The 22,547-nt window shown below is 41.5% G+C and overlaps 1 protein-coding gene across 8 annotated transcripts in view; it reads left to right on the forward strand.

Moving 5' to 3' along the window:
- The window catches only part of STARD3NL (STARD3 N-terminal like), a 52,052-nt gene extending 35,185 nt beyond the window's left edge, over positions 1-16,867 (forward strand). The window contains exons 3-10 of one of the 8 annotated variants that reach the window (XR_001794042.3): positions 1,037-1,114; positions 1,798-1,875; positions 3,291-3,344; positions 3,458-3,575; positions 5,465-5,560; positions 13,419-13,494; positions 16,181-16,294; positions 16,420-16,867. Coding sequence is in view for 7 of the 8 variants with exons in the window: in XM_008261656.4 (XP_008259878.1) it covers positions 1,037-1,114; positions 1,798-1,875; positions 3,291-3,344; positions 3,458-3,575; positions 5,465-5,560; positions 13,419-13,477 (483 nt within the window). In the remaining variant the exon portion in view is untranslated. Of the gene's footprint in view, positions 1-1,036; positions 1,115-1,797; positions 1,876-3,290; positions 3,345-3,457; positions 3,576-5,464; positions 5,561-13,418; positions 14,965-16,180; positions 16,295-16,419 lie in introns of those variants that run through there. The other 7 variants (XM_008261656.4, XM_051853308.2, XM_002713765.5 and 4 more) reach the window with 7 other exon arrangements.
- The last annotated feature ends 5,680 nt before the right edge of the window (positions 16,868-22,547 follow it).

The following is a 22,547-nucleotide window of genomic DNA, read 5'->3' on the forward strand; positions in this document are numbered from 1 at the left end:
AAATACATGGAAAGGCATCTAAGCCAAGCGTCATTTCCTTGTGACAGTGTTTATTCTAACCTGATTGTTTGGCAGCCTTGCAGAAGCTCCGTTATGAATGTTTTCCCCCCAGTCTGTTCTCCAGTTCCTTGCCCTTTATTTTGCCCTTGCATTCATTTACCAGGTCTGTGCTCCATATTGGAAACTTGAATTTGATGTGGCCTCTGGTCGGGCTGACCCCTTGGCCCTAAAAGAGGGCACCATCTGGGTGCTGTAGAAGCTGCCTGGTCTATGTTCTCTGGCTTGACTTTTCTAAGAAATATTATTCTCCATAGTTGAATTAGTGGTGTTTTGAACTTGATCATTTAAAGTTCATTTTAATGGTAAGTTAGGAAAGGGCAGAAGCTTTATCATATCAGTTTGATTCTCATCACTTGGTATAACTGTCATGTGGGATTAGTCTGTTCCTTATTGTGTTTTCCAGGTTAAAAAGTATATTTATATTCAAAATATATCACCTATCTATATATCTATAGATAGATATATCTACATTCTTAAGAGTGCAGAATTTTAAAATGCCAGAAGCAAAGAAAAACAAAGAATTTTACACCTCTGGCTGGTGTCAGTTTGGTAATAGCTGTTAGTGACATCTTCTATGATACCAGGGCAGCCTTGGCCTTCTAAGACCTAAAATGATCGCAGAACATGAGGGACCCTGGATAGACATGACTTGCCTTATCTTCTTACATTTGTGTGACTGAAAACCTTATCTTATAAGTCCAAAAATAATTTTCTCACTTAACATTTTAGTTGTCCTACCAAAAAAAGTTTCTCATTATACATTTATATTTGTCAAATTAAAAAATTCACAGTTGAGAATGTGTCAGGGATTGGCAGCCCTTCTCTATTAAAATTATGGGTAGTCTGTTCTCTATTTCAGCATTTCTGGATTTTGGGAAATGGGCAGGAAAATGTAGAGGAATCGTTTTTTTTTGTTTTGTTTTTCACGCGTGAACCTCTCCTTGTGTTTGCTTCTTAGAAGTGCTGTCTTTCCTAGGTGAATGGAGGCATTGAGAACACGTTGGAGAAGGAGGTGGTGCAGTATGACTACTACTCTTCTTATTTTGATATATTTGTAAGTATGTTTTCTTTTATATTTCATTTTACATACGATGTAACTGAACCAAAAGACAAATTTCCTCTGCATAGACATCAAATTCTGTGCCAGTTTTTCCTCCCTTGAATGTTGACCTTGTTTTCTTTTCTCTTAATTTTCCACCCATTCACAGCCCTCTCCTTCTGGGTGTGTGTGTGTGTGTGTGTGTGTATCATTATCATCACCTCAAGGAAAGAAAAGATTAATGAGAGAGAAGGAAGGGCAGCAGAAAGAGTCTTTGTCTTTCCAAATTCCTGAAACAGAACCCACTGGTGTCCAACAGCAACGTGAAAATGCCAGTCATATTCTGCCTTGTTCTTTTCTTAGTAATGGAAAATTAATTTGAAACCTTATTTGAGTGAGACTATGAGGGCCCTTCAAAATGTTCATGGAAAAGAAGAATTAAAAGATTTATTTTGGTATAAAAAATCTTGAAATCCATGAATAATTCTTTTTCATAAAATGCATTTCCATGAACTTTTTGAGGACCTTTCATACTTTTGCTCCTGGGGCAAAGATTCCCAAGAGCTGATCTGCATACCAGTGCCAGTCTGGGGGGGCTGCAGCTAACTCAGAAAAATGATAGTCTCATGAGTTCTTACAAAGCTAAATTACTTAATTTTTATATGCATTTTAAATAACGTTATTTTGTCTTTTTTCAGCTTTTGGCAGTTTTCCGATTTAAAGTGTTAATACTTGCATATGCTGTGTGCAGACTGCGCCACTGGTGGGCAATTGCGGTGAGTGCACCCTGCGCGAGTGACCATCCTGCCAGTGCTGGTGACCAGGGCCTGCTCGGAGCTGGGGAAGTTGTCGAGTTAACCTGGTGGAGTCCACCCTCTTCCTGAGTCCTGTCCTCTGCATGGCAGTAGACTGACACTGCAGGGCTTCTGTCCAGCACCGCTGAGTCACTAGCTTTGTCTTCCTGGGGCTGAGCCGCATGAGGAATCCAGAGATCCGAGAGCGGTTACCGGCCGAGCAGCAGGCGCCCGCTCCCGCATGTTTCACCAGTACCTCTGTCGCAGAGATATTTGGGAAGTCTCGTGTTCGGCTGAATCTGCCTGGTGGTTTCATGGCCCATCTTGCTGATTGCCTTCCCCTGTTTCATTGCCCCTCCGCCCATTCCCGAGGGAAAAGCCGCCATGCTCCCTTCTGTTGTTGCCTTCAAACACCTTGAACCTCGGTTTCCTTGCACAGCTCTGACACATCCTGTTCCTCCTCAATAAATATTTAGAGGGAAAGAAGAATTCACAGGCAATTCTGCCTGAGTTATTTTTGTCATTTCCACAGATGTCTTAACATTCACCTTTTTTAGAGCTCTAATAAGGCAGATGTATTAGTGGAGGAAATACGGAACTCCTCAGACTGCAGACCTGCTCAGGAATTACCCCAAGTCCTGCAATTAGAATCCTCAGTCTCCATGTGCTGGGCATGGGAGCTGTGTTGCTGCCCTAAGACTGTGACCACCAGGGGGCCACCTCTGCTGAGCAGTCAGCAACGCAGGCCTGAGGTCAGAGAATCTGTTCATCCGAAAGTCTGTTCACAGATATAAGCTGGCAGCCTTGGCCAGAGTTGACTCCCTTTCCTGTATACTACTGCTGATATCCAAATAGCTGTGAGCACTGCACCTTCCAACTTTCCTACAATGCTCTGTATTTAGGACGTTTTGTTCTTCTTTATATATACTAGTATTTGTCCCACCATCTGGGTCAGTGTTTCCTTTAAAACAGTGGCAGACGTCTAGATATGTAGTGAGAGTTCTAAAAAAGTATGTTTAGTATCTGCTTTCAAGTTGTCTGAAGGATAGCTCCCATTTAGCAAACTCATTTTATTGTTTCTCATTCTTGGTTTTAAAAACATTTGCGGAGAGTGTCCAGGCAGCTGGAAGGGAGGAAGTCAGCAGGCGCCTAAAGAACACTTGGTCCCAGTCTGCAAAGTTAGCGCTGGAATGTAAAAGGCCTCCTGGGCTCCTCTCACCCTGGCTGTGTGTGCGTGTGTGCGTGTGTGCGTGTGTGTGTGTGTGTGTGTCTGTGTTGCAACTTCATGAATACCTATGCTACTTGATGTTCCAAGGGAACAGGGCTCTTATGTGAAAGAGGTGCCTTTTCAGTGTGGGAAATCTAATTTGGATGGTGCTGGATTATGTGTCTTTCAGTTGACGACAGCAGTGACCAGTGCCTTTTTATTAGCAAAAGTGATCCTCTCGAAGGTAAGGCCTGCCGCTTTTCCTGCACCATTGCCGCGCGCAGTGGGGAAACTTGTTGCCCAGTGTGCGTCCCTGGTTACCCCACTTCCCTCTCCTGGTCACATCTGTTCTTGCAGCTTTTCTCTCAAGGGGCGTTCGGCTACGTGCTGCCCATTATTTCATTCATCCTTGCCTGGATCGAGACGTGGTTCCTGGATTTCAAAGTCTTACCTCAAGAAGCAGAAGAAGAAAGCAGTAAGTTTCTCTTTGAGACCAGCTGGGGCCCACCACTGGAAGGAGGAGTTGCGGCTGTCTGGGTGTGAACAGAGCTTGGTGGGAAGAGCTAGGCAGTCTCAGTGTCTCATTCTTAACTGACTCCAGCAGAAATCTGAGGGTAGGGTTGGGTGGGTGAAAGTTCAGGAACACGGTGGCTGCTCTTTCCAGCTGTAGACCAGGGTTGCCTGGAAGAAAGTGTGAATGCTGATGAAAAACACAACAAAAATTAGCCAATGCCTTCTCCTCAACAAGTTAACCTTTCCCCCATTGATAATCATTGCAGGCCACTAAGTGTGTTGTCCATGTAAACCAAACTGTGCTGCTTAGGGGCAGAGAAAATTAAAACATATTTAGTGAGAGGAGATGGCAGTTTTAAATGCAGAGTTTGTCAAAGTCTCACGTTGCTACCCCCAAAGAGATGGTGGATTGCACCTGAGCCATCATTAGAACAGTCAAGTGCCCAGGTCTAGGACTATACTGCAGAAGATGGAGTCCAGAGGAGGAGGTTGCAAGCCAGAGCGATGCTCAGCCTCAGCCTTCTGCTGTCCTCCTCAGCGTAGCTGAGCACAGGCTACCATAGGGCACTCCTGAGTCCTGCCAAAGCTGGTGTAACCCACCATGTGGCTTTGAGTAACCAGGAAGACCAGGATTAATTACTGGGCTGAGATGCTTCACTGTGTGTTGTCCTTAATTAATAGAAGCCCCTTACCCCCACCCCACCCCACCCTGCACAAAGCACAAAGGAAATTTCAGAAGTGCCATTTCTATGCCTTTGTCAGTCATCTGGCTTACTTTGCCCTATCTCATAGAAGAAAAAAAAAAAAAAACTTAGAGAAAGTTAAGCATGATTATAATCTCAGTAAGCAGCAAAATAAGCAATAATTTTGCACATGATTTTATTTTGGAAAATCACATTTACAGAGAAGGAATCTGTAAGAAAAGAACTTTACATTCAAAAGTAGATTTAGAAAAAAGACTAAAAGACTAATCGGGTCAAGATATATTTACTGGCCTGTGCTTTCTGTTCCTTTGGAAAAAGAGTTTTTTGGCAAAAGTATTGGTAAAAGCTACTAGAAGTCTTGTTTTTATAACATATAATCATAAAAATAAACTTTATTGAAAGTATAACAACACTATGAAGCTTAAATAGTTGCATGGTTAAATCAAATTCAAAGTATCTAATAAAGAAGAACAGGAAGTTAATGAAGATGTTAGGTAGTATTTGTTTTTGTTGTCACTAGTGTGTATTATGCATATGCCTGCTGTCTGCTGTTGGCCTGGTGTTTCTTCCCCCTCTATCTTGACTAACTCAGCCTCAGCCAAAGGACTCAGAGTATTTGATCTTTCTCATCATGTGGTAGTGTTCTTGAGGTATTATTAATTCTGTGCCTCCTTCTCTTTTCTTTGTTTAATACTCTTACTTGGTGACTTGTTGCATAAATATATCTTCACTGTCTTAATTACTCCTTATTTAGAAGAGGCCATCTATGCACTTCACTTTACCTCTAGCTTTTCTCTAACCAAATGCAGATGACATATCATTTGTATGAGCTGACTGGGTGGTTTGTTTCAGTTTCAGTTAGGATAATATTGGTGACTTTTGCAAGGAAGTAGATATCCCCAAGAGAAAGATACTGTAAATACTGATTTAATACCATGAGTACCAGGAGATCGTTTTTTAAAACTATGTGGTGGTGTGGGTACCCAGTTTATTAATGAGACCTTTATTCTTTGATTGAGAGATTTTCAACGTACCTGTTTTTTCTAGGAGGCTTTTAATGTAGCAATGTTACCATTATGTGGTAGTCAGTCTCGTCGAGAAGCTGCCGGAAATGTCGTCCCCAGCGTCTGAATGCTTTCTCTTGCAGGACTCCTGATAGTTCAGGATGCTTCAGAGAGGGCAGCCCTCATTCCCGGAGGTCTTTCTGATGGTCAGTTTTACTCCCCTCCTGAATCTGAAGCAGGTAAAAAAACTCGATGATCATTTGTATTTTTGTCCATCGTCAAACACTCTGCCTCCTTCCCTCTTCCTACCTACTCTTTTTCTCCATAAATTTTGCAAATATTTAACCTACCAGGTATTAAGGATATGAAAAAGAGGAAGACATAGACTTCCCTGAGACCAGTGTCAAGGCACACAGATATGAAAGTGAGTGTAAGAGAGGGGCATGGGCACTGTGACTAGTGGTCTGCATCTCATAAGACAGGCAGACAAGGGGCAGGGGACTTCCTCTATTACCTTTCATCCCTCAACAGCCTTGCGCTAGGATTCTCCAGGTCAGGAGTGCAGCCCCACTTGCTCAAGTCAGAGCCACTGTGCAGACCCACCCCTATTTTATGGCTCATAACCCATCATTCACAGAGCTGTTTTGAATTTCGGTTCTTTTGTTTCTGCAGCCACTTTCTCATGCAAATCCCAGCACTTCCTGCCAGTACCAACCTTAATTCAGCAAGTCTTGCTTCAGTTTCTGCCATAACCTCTGTCTCTTTGCCTCCAGTTTCACCTTCTAACCAGCCACTACTAGCTCTGTTAAAAATAACAATTGCATGCAACAACCAACAAATAACGTGCTGAAAAAAAAAATAGTCAAAGTTTTGAATAGACATTTCTCCCAAGAAAATATACAAATGGCCAGTAAACACATGAAAACATGTAGACACATCACTAATCATTAGGAAAATGCAAATTAAACCATCATGAGATACTAGTTCATACTCATTATGATGGCTGCTATTCAAAAAATATATATACAAAGTGTGATTCAGCATATGGAGCAGTTAGAACCCTTGTGGATTGCTGTGGGAATGTAAAATGGTAGTACCTACAGGAAACAGTATGATGTTCCCTCAGAAAATTAAACATAGAATTACCATGTAACTCATAATTTCACCTATGGGTACATCTCCCAAAGACATGAAGGCAGAAACCTGAATAGCTATTTGCATGCTCATAGTCATAGCAGCATTGCTCACAATAGCCAAAAGGTGGGAACAGCTCAGATGACCAGGAACAGATGAATAGATCACCAAATGTGATGTCCAGTGGAGCATTATTGGATCTTTAAAAAGAAGGAAATTTGGGCATTTGCTACAAGGTCATTATGCCAAGTAAAATAAGCCAGATACAAAAAAGACAGCTGTTGTGTGATTCCACTCTCAGGAGGAAGTCAGATTCACAGAGACAGAGTAGGATGGTGGCGGCCAGGAATGGAGGAAGTTCTGGAGATGGAGGGTGGTGATGGTCATACAACAGTATGGATAATTAATACCACTGAGTGATACACTTGAAAATAGTTAAAATGGTAAAGTTTTTGTTAAATGTGTTGCCACAATAAAAAATTATTTTAAAAGTTTCAAACACTATTTTGAGTGCTGAGTGCTATTCTAAGGGCTTTCCTAATATTCATTCATTTACTTTTTTTTTTTTTTATCCTTCAAATCAGTTTCATTCATTTACTTCTAAATCTCTGTGGTGTAAAGCTCTTATGATAGACACGAGCAAATTGGATCACAGAGAATGAAGCAATTTGCCTAACTTCACACAGATAATAAGCGGTGGAGCTAAGATTTGGACCTGGAGCTCCAGTTGCTGGACTCCGTGCTCATAAGTAATGAAGTGCACCCCCCTCAGCATTTATGAAAAAGTGAAAGTGATCTTGTCAGTCCAGTGCTCAGCAGCCTTGGTGGCCTAAAGGCCTAAGAAATAAGCAGATCCTTGGCCTGGCAGGGATGACCCCTGCGACTGCCCTCTCCCGTTGTCCGGCTTCCTACCTTGTGACTGCTTTCTGTGCTCTGCCCCTGGCCTTTCTGGAAATGCTGTGTGCCAAAGCAGTCAGGTCACTGTGTATCTTGCTGCTGCTTTTCCCTGAGATCCTGCTCCCCACTCACGTGTCCCCAGGACTCCGACCCTCCCACCCTCCCACCTGTCATTCCTGGCAGCCTTGGGTTGGGTGTTCTCCTCAGCAGCACCCCGCAGTTTCTGCCACTGGGAGGTCGACTTGAGGTGGAGGCCTCAGGACTGTATTTCTAACATTGGGGGTAGTAAATGCTTTGTAAACACACACGTACAAAAATAAGCAATAAGAAGACAGATTCCAAGCGCAGACAGCCGTGTGATTGATGGAGGATGCAGCGGGATGGCACACTGGTGTACTGTAGGGAGTGGTGTTGGATCCAAAAGCAATGAAAAACACAAAACACAGAGCCAGATGCAACAGATATGGATTCGCAGTTTCTAAGACGCTGGAAACTAGAATTAAGTATTAAATTTTAAATTACCTCATTATAAGGATCATTTTGTTTAGATGCTCTGTGTTTTAAAATAAAAATTCATGCATTTCTATTTTTTCTAAGACTAATGCAATTTCTTGGGGCTCATATATTTTCCTAATTAGAAGTTTCTCTTGTCGGAATGCCTGGTTTGAGTCCCCACTGCTCTGCATTTCTGACCCGACTTCGTACTAGTGCACATCCTAGGAAGCAGAAGAGGGCCAAAGCACGTTGGTCCCTGCCACCCATGGGGGAGACTCAGAGTTCCTGGCTCCTAGCTTCAGCCTAGCCCAGTCCTGGCTGTTGTGGGCATCTGGGGAGTGAAGCAGCGCATGGAAGATCTCTTACACACTGTCTCTCTCTCTCCATCACTCTGCCTCTCAAATAAATAAGTAACTCTTGAAAGAAGTTCAGAGCAGCATCTCCTGAAACTTTCCAGTCTGGACCCCTTTCATGCTTGCTGGTGACTTTTACCACCACCTGGTGGGACTCTGGAGCATTGCTGAGGTTCAGAAATGAAGTAAGAATGTCACAAACACTCCCACGACGCTCTGCTTGGCAGCAGCCTTGTTAAAGCAAGATGCAGACTAATAACAGGCACAGAGAGAGCATGCAAAATGGCTTGCTCTATTGTATTGTATTTGCATCGACTGAATTTCAGTTTAGGAAAGAATTGAAATCAAGAACAGTCATTGGAGTTAACATGCCTGGAACAAGGACTCTGGAGCAGAGGTTTCCCATTATGGCAGCAGTTGAAAACTGAGCAGTCTTTGGGTAGCTTAAACTGTCAGCTGCTGTTGCCCTAACCCAGCACTGACTGCCCCCAGCAGAGTGAGGGCATCTGGAAGGCGTGCCTTGATTTTCCTGTCTTTTTTCCCAGCACCTCATCACTAGACCTAGCACATTGATTTATAACTGTTAGAGGAATGAGTGAAAAGAAGGAGGAAGTGGAGACACCATAATAAAAATGTTAGCATTATTTCTCGTAAAGGAAAGAAAATAAAGCTTGAATTTTAGTATCACAGAGATTTGTGAAGTTAGCACGTTGTAGTAAATGTACTGCTTTTAAAGGACACAAAAATGGTTTGCCTGCAGACGATTTTGCTGACATAACTGCATCCTGCATACCCGTGGATTAAGTGACATGGATGAGGAAGCACCATCCTTGCTCAGATGCCTGGACTGGAGTTGTTCTGTGTGGTTAGATGGATGAAGTGAACTGATTATGATGCCAAGGACAAGGCCATGGAAAATCTACCCTAAAGGGAGGGATAGACCAATTGCATGATAGAATCTGTTCTAAGCAAGTCTAGATAAGTGTTAAAATTGCAGTTTAACATCTCAGGAGTTATCATACATCCCAGTTGCTTGTAGCAGGCCTGACTTAATCCTGCGGCTCTGTGTAGTGACTATCAGATGCCCTGTCTGAAGTTTTAATTTTTTTGTAAAAGATCTGTTTATTTATTTGAAAGGCAGGGTGAGAGAGAAAGAGCTTCCAATAGCTGGTTTGCTCCATCTGAGAATTCTTTACCTTAAGTCAATATCATAAAGATTTTCTGCTATGCTTTCTTCTAGGAACTTCTGTATTTTACTTATTTCAATTAAGACTGTGGTCCATTTTGAATTAATTGTTGTATATGCGTTATCTCGCATTGGCTGTCCAGTTCTCTGAGCACCAGTTGTTGGAAAGGCAGCCTCTCCCCATGGAACTGAATTGGCATGTTTTGTCAGTTTTTCTATTTCCTTTATTCTGCTTGGACTGCACTCAGATTGTTCTTCTTCATTATCTTAACATGGAAAATTAAAATTAAAAGATTGATTTGAGATATATTTTTTTCCGATACAGGCATTTAAAGCCATAAATTTTCCTCTGGGTTTGCATTAGTGACATTGCGTGGGTCTTCCTTCCTTCCTTTCTTTCTTTCTTTCTTTCTTTCTTTCTTTCTTTCTTTCTTTCTTTCTTTCTTTCTTTCTTTCTTTCTTTTTTTACAGGCAGAGTGGTCAGTGAGAGAGAGAGAGAGAGACAGAGAGAAAGGTCTTCCTTTGCCATTGGTTCACCCTCCAATGGCTGCCACGGCCGGCGCGCTGCGGCCAGCGCACTGCGCTGATCCGATGGCAGGAGCCAGGTACTTCTCCTGGTCTCCCATGGGGTGCAGGGCCCAAGCACTTGAGCCATCCTCCACTGCACTCCCTGGCCACAGCAGAGAGCTGGCCTGGAAGAGGGGCAACTGGGACAGAATCTGGCGCCCCGACCGGGACTAGAACCCGGTGTGCCGGCGCCGGCCTGCCTGGGTTTTGATGGTTTCATTTTCATGCAGTTCTTAGCTGATCACTTTGTATACTAATGTCTCATCATTCTTTTTTTACATGTGTATATTAATATTTCTCAACAAATTTGGGGAAATCCGGCCATTTCTTTCTGACCTTTCCCTCCCTCCTGTCGGAGACTCCTGTTGCACGCGTGTTGAAGTGCTCGATCTTGCAAGGCTCCGAGCACTGTTCAGTGTCTCGTCAGCCTCTTTCCAGAGTGAATAATTTCAGTCAATCTAGCCTCAAATCCCCAGATTCTTCCTTCTGCCACCTTGAGACTTTTCTTTATCCCCTTCAATAAGTATTTCTTGACGTTAGTATGATTTTCTACTCGAGTGTTTTTTAAATTTCCATTCTTTTTTGTAATTTCTGCTTCCTTCTTGAAAATACCTATTTATTATTTTGTTTTTGTTATCTTTACCTTTAGTGCTTTAAGTTGGATTTATGTAGTTCCTTGTACATATTTATAATAGCTGTGCTGTTATTTTTGTCACTATATACACTATTTGAGAATACCCAGTTTATTTTTCCCTGGGAATGATCACCTTTGCTATTTGTTTATTTCTTTAGTAAATTGTGCTAAATCTGTGAGATCTGTATTTCCTGAGATGTGTGGTGGCTTCTGTCTTCTGTGTGTATGTGTATTGGTTTGTTTTGTTTTTTCTTTTATAAGTTCTGCTGTTTGTTTTAAGCTGAGCTTCTTAGGAATCACCCTGTGTCTGCAGAGCTTAGTGGGAGCCAGTAATGGGACAGAAGTTGTGCTAAAGCACCTGGATTAAGACTTCCATCCTCTGCCTGATGAATATGTCCAGTATATCAGGTGGCCTTTTCAAAGCCCAGATTCATATTCAGTCCTGCCAACCTTTACTTTGTGTTGAGACCTTTCTCACCCTCTTTGTATGTGCTCAGCTCAGGAGCACGGGCTCTCTTTGGTCTCCCCCATGCATGTGGCAGGCGCGTGCATGCTCCAGCAATGACCAGATCCTCAGGCAGCTGGAGGAGCTGGCCCTTCCTGCTTACCCTTCACCCTCAGTGCAGCTGGCCATGAATGTGGCTCCCAACTCCAAATGAACTGAGCTCCCTTTAGCCAGGTAGCTTTGCTGCTGGTCCTCCTGGCCACCTCCACCCTGGCTGAACCTGCATGCCACCTAGCCAGGTGCAGGGAAGAGGGCAGCATCAGGAGCAGGGCTAGGTAGCAGCATCACTGTCAGCTCTGGATTCTGAAGTTTTTCAAATGTGAGTACTTCTCCGGTTGTGTGAGCCTTTGTTCATTTTCCAGAATGGGGAAATGGTTTGTTTTGTCCATTTTGCCAAATTTCATATATACCTTTCTGGGAGAGGTTTTATTAACACCCTCACCAGGCTGTTGCCAAAAATCTCCTCTAAAACATGTAAAGAATACATGTTGTTATTGTTTCTAATTAAGAGTTTAGCTTTATTTAGGATTCCTACATAATTCCAAGATGAGTGAGCTTGTTGTGGTCTAAATGCCGTTGGCCTGACAGGTGGAAAGTGAGCCTGGGGACAGGAAGACTTGGGTGAGCTTCCTCTCCCAGCTTCTTTCAGTGCAGAAAGCAGTTAGACCACCCTGCACGTCTGTGACTTACAGTGGTGCACAGGGTTGATAAGCGAAGCCTTCCACCCCTGTTCCTCTTCCTACTTATTTTACCTCAAATTCCACTGGGACTGTACCATGTCCCTGAGGTTAACGGGGGGATAGAAGATCCTCAGCCACTCTTTCTCCTATCCAAGTGTGTTCTTGGCTGTAATCCAGGCAGACATTTTCGTAAGAAAAAATAATGTCCCTTGAAAGCAGCAATGGAGGCGGCTGCTTTGAGTGTGAATTGATTACATCCATCAGCTGCTTCCAGAGTCTTTTCGTGGGTGCTTGTTTTGTTCTTTCTCTGATTATGAAAGTAATAATCCTTTTTATAAAACAGTGGAAAGAACAAAAACAAAAACCACCAGTCCTTCAAACTGTTCATCGGTGTCGCTGTTGACACTTTATCTCTTGCTGTGTGTGTATGGCTGTAAGTCCCCATCATTATGCCTGTACTGCCTGTGTTATGTACACCCTGCTTTGCAAATTATGCTCTTAAAACTATAAAAGTACTATCAATTTGTTATAGAAAATTTGGAATATCTAGAAAATATCGAAGCCATGTGGTTCTTTTCTTCTGCCTTTTCTCATTTGTATCTGTGAATATGTATTTTTTAATTTTACCAAATGTTATCTTATGGTATATAAAGTTTTATTTGAATAAAAGTTTTATTAGAAATGAAATAATTAACTCTTCTTCTATTCTCAGACATTTAGCTTTGTTTTCTGATTTTCATAGAGAAAGTCTACAGAATGACCAAGTCTTATTTCCTTGGGGATGGATTCTGAGGAAGGAGTTCCAGAGTGGAATGGCTAGGTCAGATGTGGAAATACCAGGCTCCCCAGACACTGATTGGGAGCTATGGGACAGTAGCTCCAAGCAGCAGCGGGAGGGTGATGGGCTGGCACCATGTCAGCCTTAGGAAGCCCCTGCTGCTTTCGCACTCACCTTTCAGAACAGTTATTCAAAAGGCCTAGATGAAATTCTTTATACCAAAGTTCAGTGTCATTTGCACTTACAAATATATACAAGCTTGTCTGCAAAGAGGTAGAAGAGGAATAGCAAGCAGTACTAATTCTTGGTCTGTATGAATCTTACCAGTGGAAATTCATGGTGACAGATAAGTGCAAGTGATAGATTTTATTATTAAAACTTTGCCCCTTGTAAAAAACCTTTGAAACAGCAATTTGTTAAGTTAAATCTCTTGAAGATTAAACGTGTATCTTGCATTTATAGTTTTTTTGCAAATATGGGGCAGACATTTAACCTAGTGGTTAAGGAGCTCACATCCCATTTTGGAGTACCTGGTTTGATTTCTGCCATTGGCTCCTGACCCCATTTTCCTGTTAGCACAGACCCTGGGAGGCAGCAGTGATGGATCAGGTAATTGGGTTCCTGCTACCCATGTGGGAGACCTGGATTAAGTGCCCAGCTCCTGGCTTCTGCCCAGCCCACTCCCAGCTGTTTGACGCATTTGAGGAGTAAACCAGTGGATGAAAGCTCTGTTTTGTCTGTCTGTGTCTCTCTGCCTCTCAAATAAAATTTTTGAAAATGTATGCATAGATAATATAATTTCAACAAGGCAGTTTAATCCTTTAATGGAATGAAATACTTTTTCTCCTTTTCCTTCCCCACCATGTAGGATCTGAAGAAGAAGCTGAAGAAAAACAAGGCAGTGAAAAGCCACTTTTAGAACTATGAGTACTGCTTTTGTTAAAGTAAGTGTTTGAAAATGAACAACAAAGTAGTTAAACATGGAACATTTCCTTGGAGTAGATTTAAAGTAGAATTCAAAAAGCATGAGTATAAATATACAGTCAGTTTTGTCTTCTATGACTTTAACAGGACCATTGAATTTCATTACAGTAAAATTTCATAACATTTTCTGTACAAGTGTAAATTTGTAAAATTTGAAAAATACCTCAGAGTCCCAGATTTCTAAAGAATGAGAAAATTTATGTTTGTTTACTTGACCAGAATGTCTCTATGGTAGAAACTGTTTTAATTACAAGTAGTAATCTGTTTATTTTATGAGGGTAGCAATCCTGTGAGATGTCGTTTGCACCGGAGGCAGTAGATAGATGAATGACATGTCCAAGGTCTCCCAGCAGGAGTGCAGAGCTGGGCTCAGACCCACCTAGGCTGCTACTGCTCTAGCCCTGCCTGCACTGAGATGCCTCTCAGGTTTTGGAGCTTCTGAGATGGATGCTGCTATACATTCAAGACTGTAATGCTTCAAGGGCTTCATGGTAGAACATATATGTTAAGCCCTCGAAGATTTTCCCATCAAAGAAAGTCATCACAACCTCATAAGTACAAGGCAAATAAAGTAAACTGTATCAGCAGCAACTCTGCCTAATTATTCAGCCACAGAAAATAAAGTAGGTGATGAATTGCGTCATCGTTGGGAAGTCGGGACAGAGTGGCAGAGGCAGCCAGGGTCATGGCAGATGGTGGCAGCAATGCACGTCAGCCCTTCTCTCTACAACGGAAGTGTAGACAAGAGTGGGCATGTGGCTAACTGGTCCTCTTCCAGATGCTTTAAGATGAGTCCATGTGTGCCACAGCCACAGTCCTTTATGCGTCTGTGTCACAGCCCATCTTCAGGACAAGACTGTGTTAGGAGGAGCAGACTGAATGTAGCATTTTGCCTCTTAATGCTACATCTCAACTTGTTTGTCTTCACTCTTTTTGTAAGTGTGAAGAACCCTCCCTGAAAGTCATCCGAGGGAAAAGAGACTGGAGGTGGGTCTCCCTATTGAGAGTGGAAAAGGTGACATCCACCGCTGACTTTACTGAACAGCTAATAAGGAGTTTATTTATTTGTGATACCTCACGGACATTGTACCATACCCACCCACGTTAGTTGCCTGCCTGTGGCCAGTGAGGTCATGTAACGGTCCATTCTCTCTTCAGTGAGACTGAATCTGAGCTGTTAATGAATAATTGAAGAGAAGTCTTGCGCTATATTCCTAATCAAAAGACGTCTTAATATATTGAAATAACACTTTTGTAGTAGGTGAAACGCCTTTTTATTTCAAGTCACAGAATGGAATTTTTTTTGTCTCATGTCTCAGATTTCTTTTGTATTTCTTTTTTAACACCCTGCATTTCCCTTGTGTTTTTTAATTCATGCACATATGCTCTTTGTACAATTTTAAAAAGTAATAAAATCCAACCTATCAAAATGATTTGTTCTGTTTTTCTTGTTTCTTATTCTGTATTTGACCTGTGTTGAAATTATGGAAAGGGAGCATGAGGGATTGTAAATATCATCAGATGTTTTATATTATCTTTGTCATGAAATCCTATCTTTCTCTGAGAGATATGCTTCTGAGATAGTCTGTGTACTTTTATTTTGAACCCAAAAAATGACTAGGAAACCTCTGCTAATATTTTTCCTTCATGTTTAGCTAATTGGAATGAAAATGAACTAAATTTTATCATGAGCTGGTTTTTCAGACATGAATATTCACCTTAGCACCTTGCAGAAAGAATATCTGTTACATTTTTATCTTTGTTCATGGTGTCATTCAAGAAAAGCTTTGTCGTGTTGGTGGCAAGGAATCTGACTTGGGTGGAAACTGGCCCTCTGTGCAGATCCAGTCACCAGGCGTGTACTTGTTCTCAGAGTGGCCCAGGTCTCACGGTCCTGCCTAGGGGCTCACCAGGAGAATCCCCGGGGTCTACTCGTAGTTGACAAGTGGCGAGGAGAATCTCCAGGGTCTGTGCTGTGGACCCCGACCTCAGGAACTCCGTGCGAATTTCCTCTCAGGAGTGGTGGTGGAGGAGCACCAGGCCCACTGGGGAAGTCAAGCAGGAAGTCAGGCTCTCTCTTTGACCTGAGAAGAGCTCCTACCCAGTGGAATGAGGCCAGTCCTTAACAGGAGCGTGACTCGTGTGGTGTGATTGGAATGCACCCTGAGGTCAGATTGCTAAAACCCAAAGCAGTTTCTTCACACTAGGGCTCTACTTCCCACCAGTCCTGAACACAGGAGAGGGACATTGACTTTTATGCTAATACTGCTGAACAGCCACCTCCTAACCAACTCCAGTCACACATTTATCTGATGTTAGTGTCTTCTGCTATTTCTTGCTCACGTTGACACTTGGCATCATCTTGACCCTGTAGAGAAACATTGTATGATTCTGTGTATGGTGTTCAGTACCCAGCTGAATCCCAGGTTCCTGTTCTCTGTGTTCCCTACCTGTGGACACATCCACAGTCTCCCCCTGCTAATCAATTCATCAGCAGGGGTCTTGTACCACTACTCTGTCTACACTGAGAAAATGAAACAAAACAGCACCAGTGTGTGGAAATTAAACAGCTCAAAAAAGCACAAGCACTTGCAGAATGCTAGGGGTTATCTTAGCACTGCATGCATCGTTCTCTGCTCTTTCCAGGACAGCATCAAGGAGTGAACTGAAGGGGAAGTGTCTAAATCCTGGAGTGGCATCCCAGCTCACACAGTAGCTAACATTGTGTGTCAAGTGCAAGGAGCCCTACCCCCCATTAGTGTAAGTTTGATAGCAATCTCATGTGTGTGAAAATGGATATTTTCTTTCCATTAGCTGTGGCCTTTTGAAAGTGAGCAAAGTTGGTTGCGGTTTAACTGTCCTTATTTTCTCTTTAAACACCTCAGCCACCCTCGGGCAGCTTCAGCCAGCGGGGACCGCTTTGGCTTTGAGCGTTTTCCTTGAATCAACCACATTTGACAGAGCACATGAACACAAGGAGTCTGAGAAAATAAAACAGCCTCAGCCACAGCGGCACCCTCCCGCCACCCGCTGTGTCACCTCCACCACACCACGCCTCCTCTTCTGCACACAGCCCAGGCTTGGGCAGCCCGTGCGCACTCACGAAGGAAGTTACTGAGGAGGCTGAAACCACAGCAGAGTGGTGTACTTCCCCAGCTGGCGGTAGCAGCCCCCAAAGCTCTTAATGATTTCGGAGTTTCCTGCCTTTGCTTCTGTGCTTTTCAAATGCAGAACGAGTTCCAGATCTCTAGAAGCTAAGAATTTGGAATAAAAAGATCTCTTCAAGTGATGAACTCATGGGGTAGATATGAATTAAACTTTATCTTTCTGGAATTTGCTTGGTCGGACTTCATTTCCAAATAGGAACTTCTAGTTGGTTTCCAAAAGAATCTGTTTCAGTGGATACTAAAACGTTATAAACAACCAAAAGAAACCTTCCCATGCTAAATCAGTCATTGTTTTAATTCTGATATATAAAATTTTTACATTAAAATGATTAATTAGGGAGTTAGGGAAATGTGATCCCTGTTAAACATAAGAGTGGGAATAAGAGAAGGAAGAGATGTATAATTTGGGACATGATCAAGCTGACTTGCCCCAAATGGTAGAGTTAGAAACATACCAGGGGATTCCAATTCAACCCCATCAAGGTGGCATGTACCAATGCCATCTCACTATTCCAAGTGATCAATTTCAGTTCACAGTTGATCATAATGAAAGGACTAAGAGTCAAAGGGAGCACATAAACAAGTCTAGTACCTGCTAACACTAACCGATAGAATAAATAAAGGGGAGAGTGATCCAACATGGGAAGCGAGATACTCAGCAGACTCATAGAATGGCAGATGTCTTAAATAGCACTCTGGCCTCAGAATCAGCCCTAAAGGCATTCAGATCTGGCTGAAAAGCCCATGAGAGTATTTCAGGCATGGAAAGCCAAGACACTCTGGCAAAAAGATCTCTGTGAGTGAGATCTCAGTGGAAAGAACAGGTCTTCAAAGTAGGAGGTACCTTTCTCTGAAGGGAGGAGAGAACCTCCACCTTGACTATGACCTTGTCTAAACAAGATAAGAGTCGGAGAACTCAAAAGGCTTCCATAGCCTTGGAAACTCATGACTGGAGCATAGGGAGATTACTGATGCCATAGACAGGAGTGTCAATTTGTAAAGTCAACAACAGGAGTCACTGTGCACTTACTCCTCATGTAGGATCTCTGTCCTTAATGTGCTGTACATTGAGATTTAATGCTATAACGAGTACTCAAACAATATATTTCACTTTGTGTTTCTGTGGGGGTGAAAACTGTTGAAATCTTTACTTAATGCATACTAAACTGATCTTCTGTAAAAAAAAAAAAAAAAAAAAAAAAAAGAAATTATCAATTCCCAACTTGACTCTCACTGGGATTAAACATGACAATAGGTCTGATCTGATTTCATCATCATTTAAAAAAATCATTTATTATTTTTCACTTTATGTTTCTGTGTGGGAGCAAACTGTTGAAATCCTTACTTAATGTATACTAAGCTGATCTTCTGTATATTAAGATAATTGAAAATGAATCTTGATGTGAATGGAAGGGGAGAGGGAGTGGGAAAGGGGAGGGTTGTGGGTGGGAGGGATGGTATGGGGGGGAAGCCATTGTAATCCATAAGTCGTACTTTGGAAATTTATATTCATTAAATAGAAGTTAAAAAAAAAGAAATACCATAATAATAATAAGCTGCTGATAGTGACAGATTTGAAAATAAGACTAAGACAATTTTAAATGAATAAAAATTACATTTTACCTAAAAAAAAAAAAATTAGGGAGTTAGGAAAATATATCATTTTTTCACTTGCCTACAATACATTGGACATTTTGATTTATATGCTTGCCTGCAGAAATACGCAAACCCACAACAAATAAGTTTCATATATGTTAGTATTGTTACTCAAGAAAATAATAGTTAAAAAAAAAAGAACTGATATTGCCAGAAAAAAATGCAGACTTTTAACATGAAAAGATGTTTATCTTCACTCAGGAGGAAGGCAAGTCAAAACCAAAATGGGGGGGGGGGGATAGGCATTTGACATAACAGTTAAGATGCAAATTGGGATACCTACATCCCTATCTGTGTGTCTGGGTTCAAGTCCTGGCTCTGGCTCTGCTCAGATTCCAGCTTCCTGCTAATGTGCTGCTGGGATGTAATGGCTCAAGTATTTGGGTTCCTGCAGTAGGTAATGGCTCAAGTATTTGGGTTCCTGCAACCCATGTGAGAGACTTGGGGTGGGATTCTAGGTCTTAGCTTCCACCCAACCCAACCTAGATGTTGCTGGCACTTGGGGAGTGAACCAGTGGATGGGAGTGGTCATGCACTCTCACTCACTCAAATAAATTATCTGTATAAATTATATAGACATAAATTTTAAAAATAAAACAATGCTGTACTTATATTAGCAAAATTCTGACATTTGACAGCACACTTTGAGCGTTCAGAGGCATTGTGGTCAAGAGCAAAATGGGGCTAGTCAGTTGGTAACACCAATGAAAATTCCCAATAAACACATTCAAGATAACAAAACAATTACTTATTTCAGTATATTTCATAGTAGCAAAAGGTTGGAAATAAACCAAGGATCTGTTGCAGACAACTATTGATATAAAGTGTTGTGTGTTCACAAATGAAATACCTTGTAGCTGTTTAAATGTCCCATGTGCTGATATAAATAATCTGAAGACTTGTAAGTGGAAAGAGAAGTACAGAAAAGGATATAGTGTATTCGTGTACTCTTTGTGTGAGAAGGGGAAATAAGAATATCTACACTGCACGTTCTTTCACATTTTGGTTTTTGAACTGTGTAACAATTTAATATTATGCTAAGTATGTTATTTTTAACACCACATACTTAACTATGTTACACTTCTTTAAAGAACCTACATTGGTTTGAGGATGCATTTTTCTCTATCACAAGATATCCTTTATTAATTTCATCCTGGGCATTTGGTGCTGCCATATGTTATGCTATAGTGAATGAACATCCTTCACATAAATTTTAGTAAAGAATTCTTCAAAAAGTTAATGGAAAATATGTATGGATTGTATTTCAAAATACTTTTGCACCAAAATAAACCTACCTTTTAATTCCATTTTCCATAAACTTTTCGAAGTACCTTCATATGTTTTGTTTCCTTTATAAATCAATGGAGCAAATGGTATAAGAACACTTTTCAGGTGAAACATGTTCCACAGCTGTGTGCTGTGCTCTCTGTAGCTTCTCACAGCCTTTGATCTGAGACAGATGTGCTCAAGTTCAGGGGCTGTTACATTCACTTACTGGCCTCCACTTTGGCTACATATTAAAATGTTAGGTGCCCATACCTGACCTATTATAATGTCTAGACCTCGGTGGTAGCTTTCTAATGTTTATATTTATTTGAAAGAGGAGAGAGAGAGAGACCCTTCATCCACTGATTCTTCCTCCAAATGCCCCTGACGGTTGAAGCTGGTCCAGGCCAAAGCCAGGAGCCCAGGGCCCATCCTGGGTCTCCCTTATGGATGGTAGGTATCCAACCACTCAAGCCAACATACACTGCCTCACAGGGTGCATATCAGCAGGAAATTGGTTGGGAAGCGTAAGTGGGACTTGAACCTAAGCACTCCATTGTGGAGTGCAGACTTCCCAAATAGTGGCTTAATACACTGCACCATACATCTACATCCCAGTGAGTTTTAAAGACTCTCAAGAGAAAAAATCTGATAGAATGGATAGGGCATAGGTTTTAAGTTCAGCAGACCTGGAATGGAGGACACTTAAGACTTAATCAGTGTGCAACACTGAGTATGCTTCAGATCTGGCTTTTTTTACCAGTGAAATAGGTGGAATTCGGTACTGTGGTGCAGTGGAGAGTCAGAGAGAGAAAAGGCAAGCTGCCTGGCAGAATCAGGAGATGCCCCCAAATGGTAGTCACTTGTAATTATTCAAGCAAAACACAGTAAGAAATAGCCTAACAGCATGATAGAAACCATGCATTTACTAATACAAGTTTTCACAGCTAATGAAAATGTTGTGTATATCTGTTTTACCAAATGATATCTTGGTATAGTATATCTGGTTATCTTGTTACTCAGAATTTCCAAATGGCATATATGACTAACATAATGGGGAAGTTAATGTGTTATTAATCATGGCCTGCTTGGTAGATAAAAAGCCCTTAAAAAATGAAGTCTAGGAGGAAAAGAATTCCAGAATAGTAGAGAAAATGTATAATGGGGAAAAGTTTGAGAACTGTTGCAAGTTTCTCTTTCTTTCTTCTTTCTTTCTTTCTTTCTTTCTTTCTTTCTTTCTTTCTTTCTTTCTTTCTGTCTGTCTGTCTTTCATAGTTGGGAAGCATGTGGAGTATTCTAGCTCTATAATGACTTTTGAGCATAAGTGATTTTTTTGTATAAATTGTATAAATCTTGGTGTAATTTTCCTGTTGTACAGGTGTAGATGCATCTCGTTGTTTGGGTATTTATTTTATCAAACCACACTTTCCATGGACTTCAGTCATAGAAATCCTATCAGTGGGTGGAAGTTCAATGTGTAAAAGTCCCCCCTGCATGAAAGTGTGTGTAGCAGGTTTGCCTGTAACACTCTAGTTCTGAGTATCATAGGAGCAAGGGGAGGAAATCTGGGCAGGTAAAGGGACAGTTTTCTCCAGCAGATCTTAACCTAATAAGGAAGGGATTTTCTGATCTTAATTGAAACTAAAAGGAACCTGTTTCCATTCTAGGAGCAATTCACATAGATGGTAGAAACAGAGTTCCTCAAACCAGGCTGCTGAGGTTCAAATCCCAGTCCTGTTTCTTGTTAGCTGTGTAGCTATGGGTAAGTTCCTTAGCTCTCTCTGCCTCAGTTTCCCATTCTATAAAACAGATCATTAGTTCTGTCTCATAGGTGCTCATGAAAATTAAATGAGTTAACATGTACGTAAACCAATACCTGGTACAAAGAAGCACTATAGAATGATTTCTATTACTTCATTAGAATGTTAGTCACTGAGTTTGTAACTTTGGATGGAAATCTGAAATTAATAAATTTGAATACATTCTTCTAAAAATGGATACACTTAGGCAGTGTGGGAACAAAGTGTAGATAATAATAGTGTACTGTGTATTTCAAAAAAGCTAGAAGAGAGGCCTTTGAATGTTTTCACCACTAAGAAATGATAAAGTATTTGAGTAAATGCATATGTTTAGCCTAATTTGAACATTACACCATTCATGTATAAAATATGTCACTCCATAAATATGTATAATGTTATGTATCCATTGAAAAACAAAGGTACAGCTGGTGAGAGCCTGGCCAAGTAGCCAGGACTTCTGGTCCAGTGTTATTTGACCATACAGTGTAGCTTCTCTGTAAGTGGCACTTGTGCTGTGGTGGAGAAGTATTGAACCAAGAAGGATGTGTTACCTAACTCAGAAACACACCTGGTTGTGCTAGAGTCTTCCACAAGAATATTCTAAGAACCTCTGGGCCCATTCCATATACAGAAGGAGCTGGGGTGTCAGAATACCATACTTACCCAAAGATCACCATTGGCTTTCCCAGAATGTCTCAGATTCACAGTCTATCCATTCCCCTTTCCCCAAAAAAGAGGATTTGCAAAAAATTAAAGATTCACTTTTTTGAAAAAAAATTTTTTTACTTTATTTGAAAGACACAGAGGGGTAGAATCTGCCATCTATTGATTCATTTCAAGTTCCCACAACAGCTGAGGCTGGACCAGGTTGAAATCAGGAGCCTTGAAGTTCATCTCACATGGGTAGAAGGAACCTAAGTACTTGATCCATTACCTGCTACCCCCCGGGATGTGTATTAGCAGGAAGCTGGATCAGAAGCGGAGTCGCTGGGACTCCAAACAGGCACGGCAATATGGGGTGTGAGTGTCCCAAACAGGATTTTAGCCACTCCACCAAACACATTCCCTGTCACTCACCTTAAAGCAAAGCAGAATTTCTGTACTGTTTATAATCGGGATTGGGAC

Source organism: Oryctolagus cuniculus, chromosome 16 (assembly GCF_964237555.1).
Source record: "Oryctolagus cuniculus chromosome 16, mOryCun1.1, whole genome shotgun sequence".
Lineage (NCBI taxonomy): Eukaryota > Metazoa > Chordata > Mammalia > Lagomorpha > Leporidae > Oryctolagus > Oryctolagus cuniculus.